At 39.7% G+C, this 13,105-nt stretch overlaps 1 protein-coding gene across 1 annotated transcript in view; it reads left to right on the plus strand.

The window, feature by feature from the left end:
- The window catches only part of NBAS (NBAS subunit of NRZ tethering complex), a 360,677-nt gene that overhangs the window by 308,491 nt on the left and 39,081 nt on the right, over positions 1 to 13,105 (plus strand). Inside the window, exon 48 of the mRNA XM_007471211.1 lies at positions 4,511 to 4,706. Within this exon, the coding sequence (XP_007471273.1) occupies positions 4,511 to 4,706 (196 nt within the window). The remainder of the gene's footprint in view (positions 1 to 4,510; positions 4,707 to 13,105) is intronic.

The raw sequence follows: 13,105 nt of genomic DNA on the forward strand, positions 1-13,105 counted from the left end.
GGAAGATCCCATATGCTGCGGAGCAACTAAGCCCGTGTGCCACAACTACTGAGCCTGCGTGCCACAGCTACTGAAGCCCGTGAGCCTAGAGCCCCGTGCTCTGCAACAACAGAAGCCACTGCAATGAGAAGCCTGCGCACCGCAGCTAAGAGTAGCCCCCGCTAGCCGCAAGTAGAGAAAGCCCACACGCAGCAACGAAGTCCCAACGCAGCCAAAAATAAATAAATAAATATATTAAAAAGAGAAAGTCGCAATTGGTTATTTTTTACCCACCTGCTTATCTTGAAAAATTTCAAACCCATAGAAAAGTTGCAAAGATTGAAAAATAATGACTATAGTCTCTTCCCCTTGATTCACCAATTGTTAACATTCTATCACAATTCTAACATTCTGTTTTTCTTTCTCTGCCTCTGTATATGTGTGTGTGTGTGTGTGTACTTGCCGAATCATAAGAAAGAATATGAATTTTAAAAGCTCAAATTGAAATTAAAATGTAAACTATTTTGCAGCGAAAATCTTTAGGAGATACTGTCTAGTCGATTTCCTGGACAGCTTTTCCTACAGAGCTGCCTTTCATTTCTGTGCAGTCTTATTGAGCGCAAATGTTCACAGTATATAGCCAAGCTCATCTATAACATACTGCTTCTAGAACACAATGTTTCTGTTTTAGGAATGAGTTTTCGTAATTTTATTATGTATTTGAACTATCAACCAAAACTTAAAGCAGTTTTTTCCAAAATGTCCAACGTTATCAACCGCACAGCAAGTTGTTAGGTAAAAGGAATCTAAATCTAATGACTTGGAAAACGCTATGATAATAATCTCTCTGTACCACATCAGTACCTGAATAATTTTAATCTACTGCCACAGTGTTCTGGAATTTGCCCCCATTTGGTTCAGTAGCATTGCATAGTGATTGACAAGGCAGTAACATAGTCCGAGTTCATATATTGGCTCCACGACTTACTGTGTGACTGTGGACAAGTTATTAAACGTCTCTTTGGTTGATTCCTTATCTACAAACTGGAGATGATAACAGAATACATGAAAAAGATAGTGATGATGAAGTGATGTAATTCATGGCACATACTAAGCTCTCATAGTTATTATTATTAACAGTTTTCATTCTTGTTCACTGTATGCAGGTCTTGCATTATTTTCGTAACTTCCATCTGGTCTTCATGACTCCAGCTTCTTCCCATTCTAGCTCATCCTGCCTGCTCCCCTCTTGGCACTTGGGTGACAGGGTCAAAAATATCAGCTTCTTATTATGTGAAACTGGCTTGGACTCAAAGCCCAAAATGTACTTTAATCTTTTCTCTTGAATTACACTTAATTTGACCAGTGCAGGCCTCACCAAAAGGGCCTGAGCATACCCCGGCCTGCACACCTCTCTGCGCACTAACAGGACTATGATATTTCACTGCTCAGAAACCCTCCATCATTCCCATTCCACACCAGGTAAGACCAATGTCCTCAATAATCATTGCTGCCACTAATTGAAGTTCTTCGTTATGTGCCAGATAATGTATTATGTGCTTTATTATTTCATTTTATGTATTTCATTCTCAACCACTCCACGAGTAAGGGGTTATTATCTATCTCCAATTTACAGATAAGACACTGAGGCTCAGAACCGTTAAGTGACTGCTTGGTCAGTGTAGTGCTGTCAGGAAGTGGTCATTCTGGGAACTGAATCTGGGCTGACGCCTGCAAAGCCTGTGTTTTCAGAGCTTGAAGGTGCGCCACCTTTTCAGCCTGTGTGCGAGCTCCTGGTTATCCAGGTCAGGAGACCTGTCCTCACTTTGCTCTCTCCTCTGATTGACCCCCAGCCATCTGTGCTTTTATTGCTCCCTGAACACGCTATGTCCTTTGAAATCTTGGACTTTCTTTTTCCCTTTTGCTCTTCTCTTTATCTGGATTATATTTTCCCACCTTTCCACTTAATGTGCCTTGAATTTGCCCTTTGTGATCCGGTTCAGAGGCCACGTCCTCTGTGAAGCCTTCCCTGATTTTACTCTTTCTTTAAAACAATTGTTCACATTTATATTATGTTAATATTTAGAGAATAGTCATTTGTGAAATCTTTCTGTTTCGTTGTATTATTAATTCTTTGAAGGCACAGATCATATAATTGTTCATCCCTGATCATCCAGTACAAACTAGTACTCTGTTGATGCTGGAAATAAAATGATGTTGGTTATTCGGATGATGGTTACTGTTTATTAAATCCTTCCTCTGTGCCACATACAGTTTTGGGTACTTTATATAAGTTATCTTGGTTGCAAAGACTCCAACAGACACACTTTCAGGACCTTTGTCTACTTAACTGTAAAACGGGAATGATGACATTCATGATTTTTATTGAGAGTTGTTAGGAAAAGATTCATAGGTCCATCAAATTCCAAAGTAATACTCTTTCCACTACACAATACTGTCTGTTTGCTTTGCAAGTAGTAGATATCCAGGGAATATTTATATCATTCTGCTTCTTTTGCACCCCAGTTTTGACATTTCTGATACATATAAAGAGTGGCACTCATAAGTAAAACTAACAAATGTCTTTGTAAATTTAGGAAATGCTTGAACCAGTTGTCCACGGCATTTTGTAATATATTTTATTCCTAAATACAAATAACGAACTTTGTTTTTTTTTTAATTTAAATTGCCCTGAAGTTGTATTGGCAAGTATATTATAGAACGCACACTGAGAGAAATACTCAGTGGTATTGTAGAGTTTTATTCTCAGAAGTTTTAAAAAATTTTTATGTGGTCTTGTTCATGGAATTTGGAACTTGATGTAGGTGATTTATTGGTGAAAGCCTAAGGATCTGGTTATAAAAGAATCTATATAATTCAGTGCTTTAGCCTGGATCTCTAGGGCCTTGTGGAAGTGAGGCTTCTGTATGAGTGACCTCTTAACAGTCACCGATGGTAGTAATTCATCGACATCATCATCAAATAAGTTGTTTTCCTAAGATGGTCCATTCGGGATTATAAGTGGAAAGATTCTAGTACTGGATAGAAAGTTGTACAAATGTCCCCTTCGACAAATCCTTTCAGACCTCCCAGTTCTTTAATAATCACACATTCATATTTTATTTTTAAGGTAGTATCAAATTTGATACTCTAACCCCTTATTTAAATTCTGTCACAGAAAAATAGTAGAAAGAACATGGACTTTGGGGTCATACTGCACTAGTATAGTTGTTGTGGGCATACACTATCACTTCCATGAAGTCTGTTTCCTCATCTATAAAATGGAATTTACATGTACAGCATGATGACTATAGTTAACAATATATTATATATTTGGAAGTTACTAAGAGAGATCTTAAAAGTTCTCATCTCAAGAAAAAATGTTTGTAACTATATCAGATGATGGATGTTAACTGAACTTACTGTGGTAATTATTTTGCAGTATATACACATAAATCATGACGTTGTACACCTTAAACTAATACAATGTTATATGCCAACTATATCTCAATAAAACCGAAAACATTTTCAATAAAATATTTACAAAGTAAATATATTTACTTTGTATAGTTATTGTCAACTAGTAATAGTTTATATAAAATTACTGAATGATGCCTGGCACTATTAGTATCATTAGTAGAGATAAACCATACTTTTTTCTTTTTCTTTGAATTCAAAGGTATTAACTAGTTGATGAGATAAGCCATTCATGAAAATTGTATTACAAGAGTTATTTTGTTTGCCAAGACTAAAATAATATTTCAATCAAAGATTTTTTCCAGATGCCTACCTGGTTATCCAAGACTCTAGCACCCTCCTATGTGAACTATTATCAATAGAAACAGTTATCACTCTAAAGCAGTGTTCTCATGAAAACTGTTTGATTTGAAAATCTTTAATTTTGCCCATTGAGCTAGTTGTCAATTCAAGTCAATAAAAAGAGAGTCTTTTTTTTTTGGAGGCGGGGGTACACAGGCCCCTGACTGTTGTGGCCTCTCCCATTGCGGAGCACAGGCTCCGGACGCACAGGCTCAGCGGCCATGGCTCACGGGCCCAGCCGCTCCACAGCACGTGGGATCCTCCCGGACCAGGGCACGAACCCGTGTCCCCTGCATCGGCAAGCAGGCTCTCAACCACTGCGCCACCAGGGAAGCCCAAAAAGAGAGTCTTTTAAGCCCTGGGAACTGGATGGACACTGGGCATACATCTTCGTAGAACTTTGAAATAAGCCGTGCTTCTTAATAAACTTTGCTTAAGAAATGGAGTAGCTAAGAACATATTGGTTACGTTTATCTGCTTTCTGTAAGTCATTTGAATATGATACTGTTTGAAAATCACATGCATTTTACATAGTTTTTAAACACCTAATATGGTTTTCTTTAAGCCATTTAAAACCTACATTTTTCCTCGCAGTAGGAAAAAAAAGTAAAGTCACCCAACAGTTGTTTAGATCAGTCACCACATTTGATTACTGGAATTAGAAACTACTAAGTCTTTTCTTTTCTTTTTAATCTAACCCTTGATTTTGCAGAGAAGAGCTGGTGTCCTCTGAGGACCTGCTGGAGTGGCTGCGGCCTTTCTGTGCTGACGACGCCTGGCCCGTGAGGCCCCGCATTCAAGTGCTGCAGATTCTGGGACAGTCATTTCACCTGACTGAGGAGGATGGCAGGCTTCTTGTGTTCTTTAGAACGGAGGCCATCCTCAAAGCCACTTGGCCCCAGAGACAGGTAAGGGAGCATCTGGCTGCTCATTTCTTGATTACTTTAAACCACCTTCAGGTGAATAATCAGCTTGCTAATGCAAACTTCCCAGTGTATTCATCAGTCCAACTATGTAGTAGTTAAATATGCAACAGATTTTGTTTTTATTTTTCCGTATGTTTGAATATGCATACTAGATGATGCCTCAGTCACCTAACACGTGTATCTAATTTTTCTCTTCATAGGGTACAGTCAGGATTTTTCATAGTATCAGTTAATTATGGCAGCTCACCCTTTCCCCGGAGAAATGCAGATCTAAGTGGAAATTCAGTGTGCGGTATACCTATTTCATTTCTTTTATGCTCTGCCCAGGCACTAAAATGCCCTCCCTTCTCTTCTGTATGCACACAGACAAAATGCAGCAGACACTCGAGATCTTGGTTCCTCCGTATCATCCTTCAGGGCTCACTCAGTCCATCAGTTCTCTGGACCCTTCCCTGACCATTTCAAACTTAATTCATTGAACCTTGAGGTCCACACATTTGATCTATTATTATTATTATTACTGCTGTTACTACTACTACTAAAATTTTGTCTCTCCACTACCTGAAAACGGAGAAACCCTGGAGGATATACCTATCATTTTTCAGATCCCTCTAAGTATGCTGTGCACACGTTCAGAGCTTAAATGCTTGTTGATTGAGTAAGTGGAAATGCCAATTCCTAAATCAAAGAAATACGGTGGCTGTTGAATTTTGGCTTAGATTCTAAACTGATGCGTCCTGAAAGCATAGGATCTAAGAGTCAGCACTTAATCAAGTGCTTTAGCTTGCAGAGTAGACTACAGGCCAATAAAAGTTAGAAAATAAGACTTCCTAGGTTAATCTAGTCTGCAAAAGAGTTTCCTGGAACTCTGATTCCAACTCAATTTACCTTCTAATTTTAAAGCTTTGCTTTATCATTTCTGTTTGTTTCCTTATTATTTCATTTAAAGAACAATGAACTTCTTTTTAAAAAAGAACCAAATATTAAGGATATCTCGAGACTCCTCTCAGAGCATCTTTAGAATTACCTCACATATTCTTTTTTTTTTTTTTTTTAACATCTTTATTGGGGTATAATTGCTTTACAATGGTGTGTTAGTTTCTGCTTTATAACAGAGTGAATCAGTTATACATATACATATGTTCCCATATCTCTTCCCTCTTTGTCTCCCTCCCTCCCACCCTTAGTCCGTTCTCCAGTAGGTCTGTGTCTTTATTCCTGTCTTACCCCTAGGTTCTTCATGACATTTTTTTTTCTTAAATTCCATATATATGTGTTAGCATACGGTATTTGTCTTTCTCTTTCTGACTTACTTCACTCTGTATGACAGACTCTAGGTCTATCCACCTCATTACAAATAGCTCAATTTCGTTTCTTTTTATGGCTGAGTAATATTCCATTGTATATATGTGCCACATCTTCTTTATCCATTCATCCGACGATGGACACTTAGGTTGTTTCCATCTCCGGGCTATTGTAAATAGAGCTGCAATGAACATTTTGGTACATGACTCTTTTTGAATTCTGGTTTCCTCAGGGTATATACCTAGTAGTGGGATTGCTGGGTCATACCTCACATATTCTTATTTCCCTCTGTGAGAGAAACAGGTAAATACTGTTGTCTGTTCTTCAGAGTTAGGGAATTTGAGATTCAAACAAGATGGATTTATCAAAGATTCTCTAATCTTGCCAAATTGCTGAAATGGATTGTATTAAAAGTCACTAATATCTGAATAATACTCTCTGAAGCATCATGACCATATCACATTATTTAGTCTCAGCATTTTGCTTTGAATTGCATCAAGAGGCCGCTAACAGGCTTTTTCAAGAGCAGTCTGTGAACACTAATGCAATGGGCTATGACATATACTCCAGGCCCCTGGCATAGTGAATGCTCGAGGTGTGCTTGTTTTCAGCAGACCCGAAGGTTCCCAAAGCATCTCGGAGGTAAGCTCCAAACTAGGTCACATTATTTTTGCCGTGTGGAACCTTAAGTTCTGACTCATCCTGAAACAAATGAACGCTCTGACTTTTATGTACTTTTCTGACAGAACCTCCCTTTTTCAAGCTCTCAGCCTTTTTCAATTGCATCTTCCTTGATGCCTCTGTCCTGGCAGGACGATGAGGCCGGCTTCTGTGGTTGGAGCCTCACTTCATGTCATATCTGTGCGCCGGAAATGTTATGAAGCAACATGGAAACTGGGAAAAGAGGAAGATATCGAATCCATCTTATGTGTTGTGTTGAAACATGAGAACATGCACTTTGATATTTGGGTCTAAACGCTTCAGAAATAACATAAGTGTAACAACTATTTCTTCTTGTAAGTTTTCCTTGATGGTCCAGTTATTCAGAGAACAAGTTGCAGCTTTTAGACTTCAGTGACTTCTGGCTATTTGTCAGATTTTAAGCTCAGCTTAGCTGAACTTTTTCCAAAGACAGTATTTAAGGGAGCTTAGCTTTGTTAAGACTCCTTTTCCATGCACTTTTCTAAGCTGACTTCACTTTAACTTCACTGAATACACACTCATTTGCAAAGTCTGCGGGTTGCTCCTCGTTTGGCCACTGTTTCCTCTGGTGCTGTGAGCTTTTCAGGCCCTCAACAAACGTCTCTCCAGGGTGTCTCTTGACTTTAGTAAAAGTCATCTCATGTCTCCTTCGCTTTTTACATTTTCTACCTCCTCCTACTTTCCCTCTGTATAAGAACAATTTCCTGGTCCTTGGAAGCTAATGATCTGAGTTTCTTAAAGTATTTGGTAGTAGAAATAAGGAAGCTACCATACATTTAGGTCTTTAATCCATTTTGAGTTTATTTTTGTATAAGTTGTGAGAAAATGTTCTAATTTCATTTTTGTACATGTGGCTGGTAAGGATGTGGAGAAAAGAGAACCCTAGCACACTGTTGGTGGGTATGTAAACTGGGGCAGCCACTATAGAAAGCAGTAGGGGGGGTTCCTCAAAAAATTAAAAATGGAACTACCATATGATCCTGCAGTTCCACTCCTGGGTGTGTATCCAAAAAGAATGAAAATACTAATTCGAAAAGATACATACGTGTCAGCATCCATAACAGCACTGATTACAATAACCAAGACATGGAAGTAGCCTAAGTGTCTGTCAACAGTTGAATGGATAAAGAAGATGTGAGATATATAGATACACAGATATATATCCCCAGTGGCATATTACTAGGCCATACAAAAGAATGAAATCTTGCCATTTACAGCATCACAGATGGATCTGGAGGGTATTATGCTTAGTGAAATATTAGGTTGGCCAAAAAGGTTGAATTTTGGCCTTTTTCTGTAAGATGTGACAAAATACCTGAATGACCTTTTTGGCCAACCCAGTAAGTCAGACAATGACAAACAGTGTATGTTGTCACTTTTGTGTGGAATCTAAAAAATAAAACAAATGGATATTACAAAACAGAAACAGACTCATAGGTACAGAGAGCAAACTAATGGCTGCCAGAGGGGAGAGCGGTAGGGAGAGGGCGAGATAAGTGGAGGGGATGAAGAGGTACAAGCTATTAGGTATAAAACAAATAAGTCACAAGGATGTAATGTACAACACAGGGAATATAGCCAATATTTTATAATAACTGTATATGGAGTATAATCTATAAAAATAGCAAATCATTATGTCATACACTTCAAACTAGTACAACACTGAAAGTCAACTATGCTTCAGTTAAAAATAAAAAACTACCATAGTGGCTTAATTATGTTATTCGTTTGTAGACTTCTTCAAAATAAATTAAATCACTGAGTGTCTCCTCCTTTACAAGTTAAGTATTCTGTGTCAGCCTCGCGTTGCTCATTCAGATCTATTTTGGAGGGCAAGTGAATTTGGTAGGGGAACGCTGCCTTATAAAATAGCTGTTTGCTATTTGGAAAATGAATGCGAAAAAGTTGTAGCATCAGAATGTAAGTAGCAACAACCTCTGGAATGCTGTAGAACTATGCCCGTAGTTCAAATTTGAGGTAGTCTCCATTACTGTTTTTAAAAAACTGTGTTACCTCTCACTAGACCCAGTAGAAAGATTGGGGTGCTGGTGGACAAATCATATGCATGTGTCTCCATCCTCCCTCCACTGTCGTTTATGATCTTGGAGAAGATTCTTAAACTGTGAGCCTTGGCTGCTTGGTATGTAAAATGGGCCCTTGAACCAGAGGAGACAGAGGATGGTTTGCTCACCTCTGTCATTTCTTCGACACACATTAAACTGTCGTCTTCATCTCCATATCCCAAACACCTATGAGACCCCAAAGTGCTGATTGCACGGGCTCTCATTTTCTTAATTTCTCCCTATCTCCTTCTCCGTCCTCAAAGGTAATATTAAGGATAGAGACAGAGTCTTACAGTGCAAAGATAAGAATAGGTAATGACATTGCAATGTTCAATTACCAGAAAATGTGGGACTGCTACTTTCACTGAGGCTGGTAATCCTCTTAGGCAGACTTTGCGTACATCAAATAGGGACTTAATATTTAATTATCCTCAAGGTGCCCAAAGTAGTGATCCCACAAATCAATGTGTTGCTGGGAAACCAGCCAGCTCCTGCAAAATAGGGGCCCTCATTTTTCAACAGCTTGAAAGGCCTTCCTTTCCATCCCAGAAATGTGCCCCAGCTTGGTGAGCAGCAGGGAGACAGAGGGGAGGGAGGAAGGTAGAGGGGGAGGGGAATGAATGTAATGTGTTAATTCCCTTGGTACAATGTATCTGAGTTTTTCAGGTTTTGTAATTTTCTAGTTAACTGGTACATGAAAAATATGGGTCAAAATACTGATGTTTCCTTAAAAATTTTCATACCCCATCACCTCAATTTTTTTTTCCTGTTTTTATGTAAAAAAGAACATGTGGCTTACAGTTTCATTTCACTTTGTAAAATTTCAGCCTGTCTGAATTTGTGGTTGTTAAGTGATCAACAGAAAGAATTAGTTTAAGACAACTTCTAACCTCATTACAAATGCACGTATACATGGAAGGATACATTAGCCCTTCTCATCAGACGCCAGCTTGGCTTCATTTGCCAAACCATCAACAAAATACTCACTTCCTTGTCAGACAGAGCTCCGACAAAGATCAGTAGGAAAAGTTAAGTGTGCAAAGCTATATTTAGTTCCTTACAGAAGAATTACTGTTACCTTAAATGTCTTCAAAGATAAGACTCATTGCCATAAATGATTTTCTTAAGTATAGGATAATATTTGATGTTAAAAAATATGTGTTCACACGAATACTTCTCTAATAGCCAGGAAATCACAAATTCCTAGAACTAGAAGACACGTTCAGAAGCATCCTTGTTCAGTAGTCACGTTTTATAGAGAGGGACGTGGATGTCCAGAAAGAAAGAAGTTACATCCTCGGATTTTAGCATAAATGTCACCGTTTCCAAAATGACTACATCCACCCAGTCACAACCTATTCTATGAGCATTTTTCTCTTCTAAGAAATCACTTACCCCTATCTGCTGACTTCTACCCCTCTGTCTGTCTGTCTGTCTATTATGTGATGTCTTTCTTCTCCCATTAGAATATAAATTCCATGAGAACAGGGGTCTTACAGACCCTCAGTATTTGTTGAATAAATGAATATTAAATCTTAAAACACATGTCTCAGGTCACCTTTAAAGTGGCAAGGCCGAGACTCCTGACGTTCAGTCCGACGTTCTTGCCATGGATGATGATTAGACCATGCTGCTTCATCCTTACATGCAAATAAAATGATTTGCTTGCAATAATGCAACTGTTTCCTTAGAGAGTGGCCTGGTGCTTTTAGATTGATACTATTTTGTATTAACTTGCCGTATTTTGCCGATGGTGATTTCTGACCAGCTAGTTGCTTCTCATGTGGAAGCAAACAAATCACAAGCACGTTTGTCCAAGTATGAGGAAGAGATCAATATGCCTTTTTTCCTAAAATGATTAAAGTTAAGCGAGCATCCGTATTACTGGGTTCTGCAAATGTTTGGAGACCTTGAGAAGGTCCTTCCTTATGAATAATGGGTTCTTCCTTTAAAGATTTCACCCTCTTGTCACTGGCATCTCTGGAAGAGGATGAGGGGACTGTGGACTGTGTCTGTCCTAAGCGCGCATCACTGCACTTCATCTTTAAAGCAGCCTTGCAAAGTAGTTACCATTCGCGGTGTTTTAGCTGAGGTCACATGACCTAGAAGATGAGATGACATGACCTACGCAGCTTGTGAGCTGTAGAACTGGAGTTCAAATCCGGTTCTGTGTGATCTGGAAGCCTGTGTTCTTTTTGGCCCTATAGTACTCCTCTTCCTATTTGCCAGGGGAATGCGTTCAGCTGTAACGTTTCGGTAGCATATGCTCTGCTGCCCTTTTCTCTTCCCACTGTCACTTTATGTGGATTGGATGTGATTAAGTGTGAGAAATCAGGATTTTGATTCAGAGGACAGAAAACACTGCTTCATCTTTTAGCATTTTTTTCACTCTCTCAGTACACAGCATTATATGTTAATTGCTGCTCATTTAAAGCATCCTGAAAAATGTGCCTAATAACTGCTGTTTGAACTATACACTATGTGACGTATTCATCGAAGATTCTTCAAGCGTAGATTATGCACCGTTCACTGTGCTACTCTCTGGGGTTAGAAAAAGAGACAAAGCAAACGGTAGTAAAGCGTTTGGGCTGTTCACCAGGTAGACCTGCATTCAAATCCCAGTTTCACCACTGACTAGCTCTGGGGACTTGAACAGTTACTGACCCTCTTACAACCTCAGTTTCCTCATGTGTAAAATGGAAATAATATGTGTGAGGGTTAAATGGAATCGCACATGCGAAGCCCTGACTCCGGTCCTGGTAGATGGACGCTGTTGGTGTGGGGACTCCTATCCGATGGAGAATGTAGATTTGTGAACAAAGAAGCAAATACTCTTAAGTGCTTCGGTGCTGTGGTAAAAGTCTGCATGGCGCGTGGGCTCAGGAGGGCAGGTAGCTGTTCTGTCTGGAGGTGGTGAGGAGCACTGCTCTGAGGAGGGCATTCTTGACCTGAGTTCAGCACAGCTGGGTGTACGGTGTGGAAGCAAGAGCCACTGAGAGATGAAACTGGAGAGAAACAGGTCAGACGGTGGAGACGCCCCAGTGTCCTGCTCAGCTTTTACCTCAGTGACACTAAGGCCTCCCGGAAAACTGGTGCCCAAGAAGCAGCGTGATCAGATCCGGGCTTTAGGAGAAGCCCTCTGACCTCTGCGTGAACACGGGACTGGAGGGGCACCGGTTAGGGGACAGAGGCTGTGGTCAAGTTGCCTGACCTTGGCCCTGAACTTTGTATCAGCTTCGAGGATGGAAGAGGATAGAAAAGAGAGCTGAAGGAGTTTCTACCAGTGGACTCGGTGACTGCTTGGGTGCAGGGGATGAGACACGAGTCCAGTGCCTTTCTGATTTCTGCTAAAGTTACCAGGGAGGACGTGGTGCTCCTTAGCTAGCTAGGAAATGCAGAAGAACCCGGTTTTGTGGAGAAAGACACGAAGTTCAGGGCTGTCAGTAGTGTGTTTTAAATCTCAACAGCACTTTTTTGGGGAGTGGGGGTGAAATAGGGAGGCCCTGTTTATCCCCTTCACGCAGGCAGATTGTCCTCATAGCCTTATGTGGGTCTTAGTTCACAGCGACCACCTCCTGGGAAATAAACTTGAGTTTAGTAAATGTCACTGCATGGGGATGGCTTTGACTCCATCACAGGGCACCGTTCTCCCGGGGTTTGCTCAGCCCAGTTGGCTTTGTTTATAAGTGGGACAGTTATATCCAAGTGCCCTTTGCTTAGTAGCAGTCGTGCTCCCAAGGAGCTGCATTGCTATTGTCTCTTCATTCCTCTAATGCATTAGAGGGAAAAGTTGAAGAAAAATAGGGGGAAAGAAGCAGGAAAAGTACAAGTGTTGGAATATCGGAGAGTGGTATGGATATGAGGTAGCTGGACATAAGTTCTCTAATTTTTTTAACTTTTCATTTTGAAAATTTTATATTTAATACCAAAAAAATTATGTCAACTATACAAAGAATTTTACATACTCTTCACGTAGGTTCACCAAATATTACCATCTCAGATGACTACAGCTAACACTGATACAATACCTTATCTTTTTTACCCATCATTCAGATTTTGTCAGTCGGCCCACTGATGTTTTTTTCTGATCCGAGTCCAGTGCAGGTCACACGTTGCACTTAATGCCATGTCTCCTTAGGGTCCCGTAATCTGAAATAGTTCCTCATTCTTTTTTTTCCCCCGTTTTATGACCTTGACATTTTTTAAAAAGCACTGGCCAATTATTTTGTAAAATGCCACTAAATTTGACTTTGTCTGAGTTCTGTTCGTGTATTCAAGTTGTGCTTTTTTTTTTTTTTTTTTTTTTTGGGG

Source organism: Lipotes vexillifer, unplaced genomic scaffold (genome assembly GCF_000442215.2).
Source record: "Lipotes vexillifer unplaced genomic scaffold, Lipotes_vexillifer_v1.1 scaffold604, whole genome shotgun sequence".
Classification (NCBI taxonomy): Eukaryota; Metazoa; Chordata; class Mammalia; order Artiodactyla; family Lipotidae; genus Lipotes; species Lipotes vexillifer.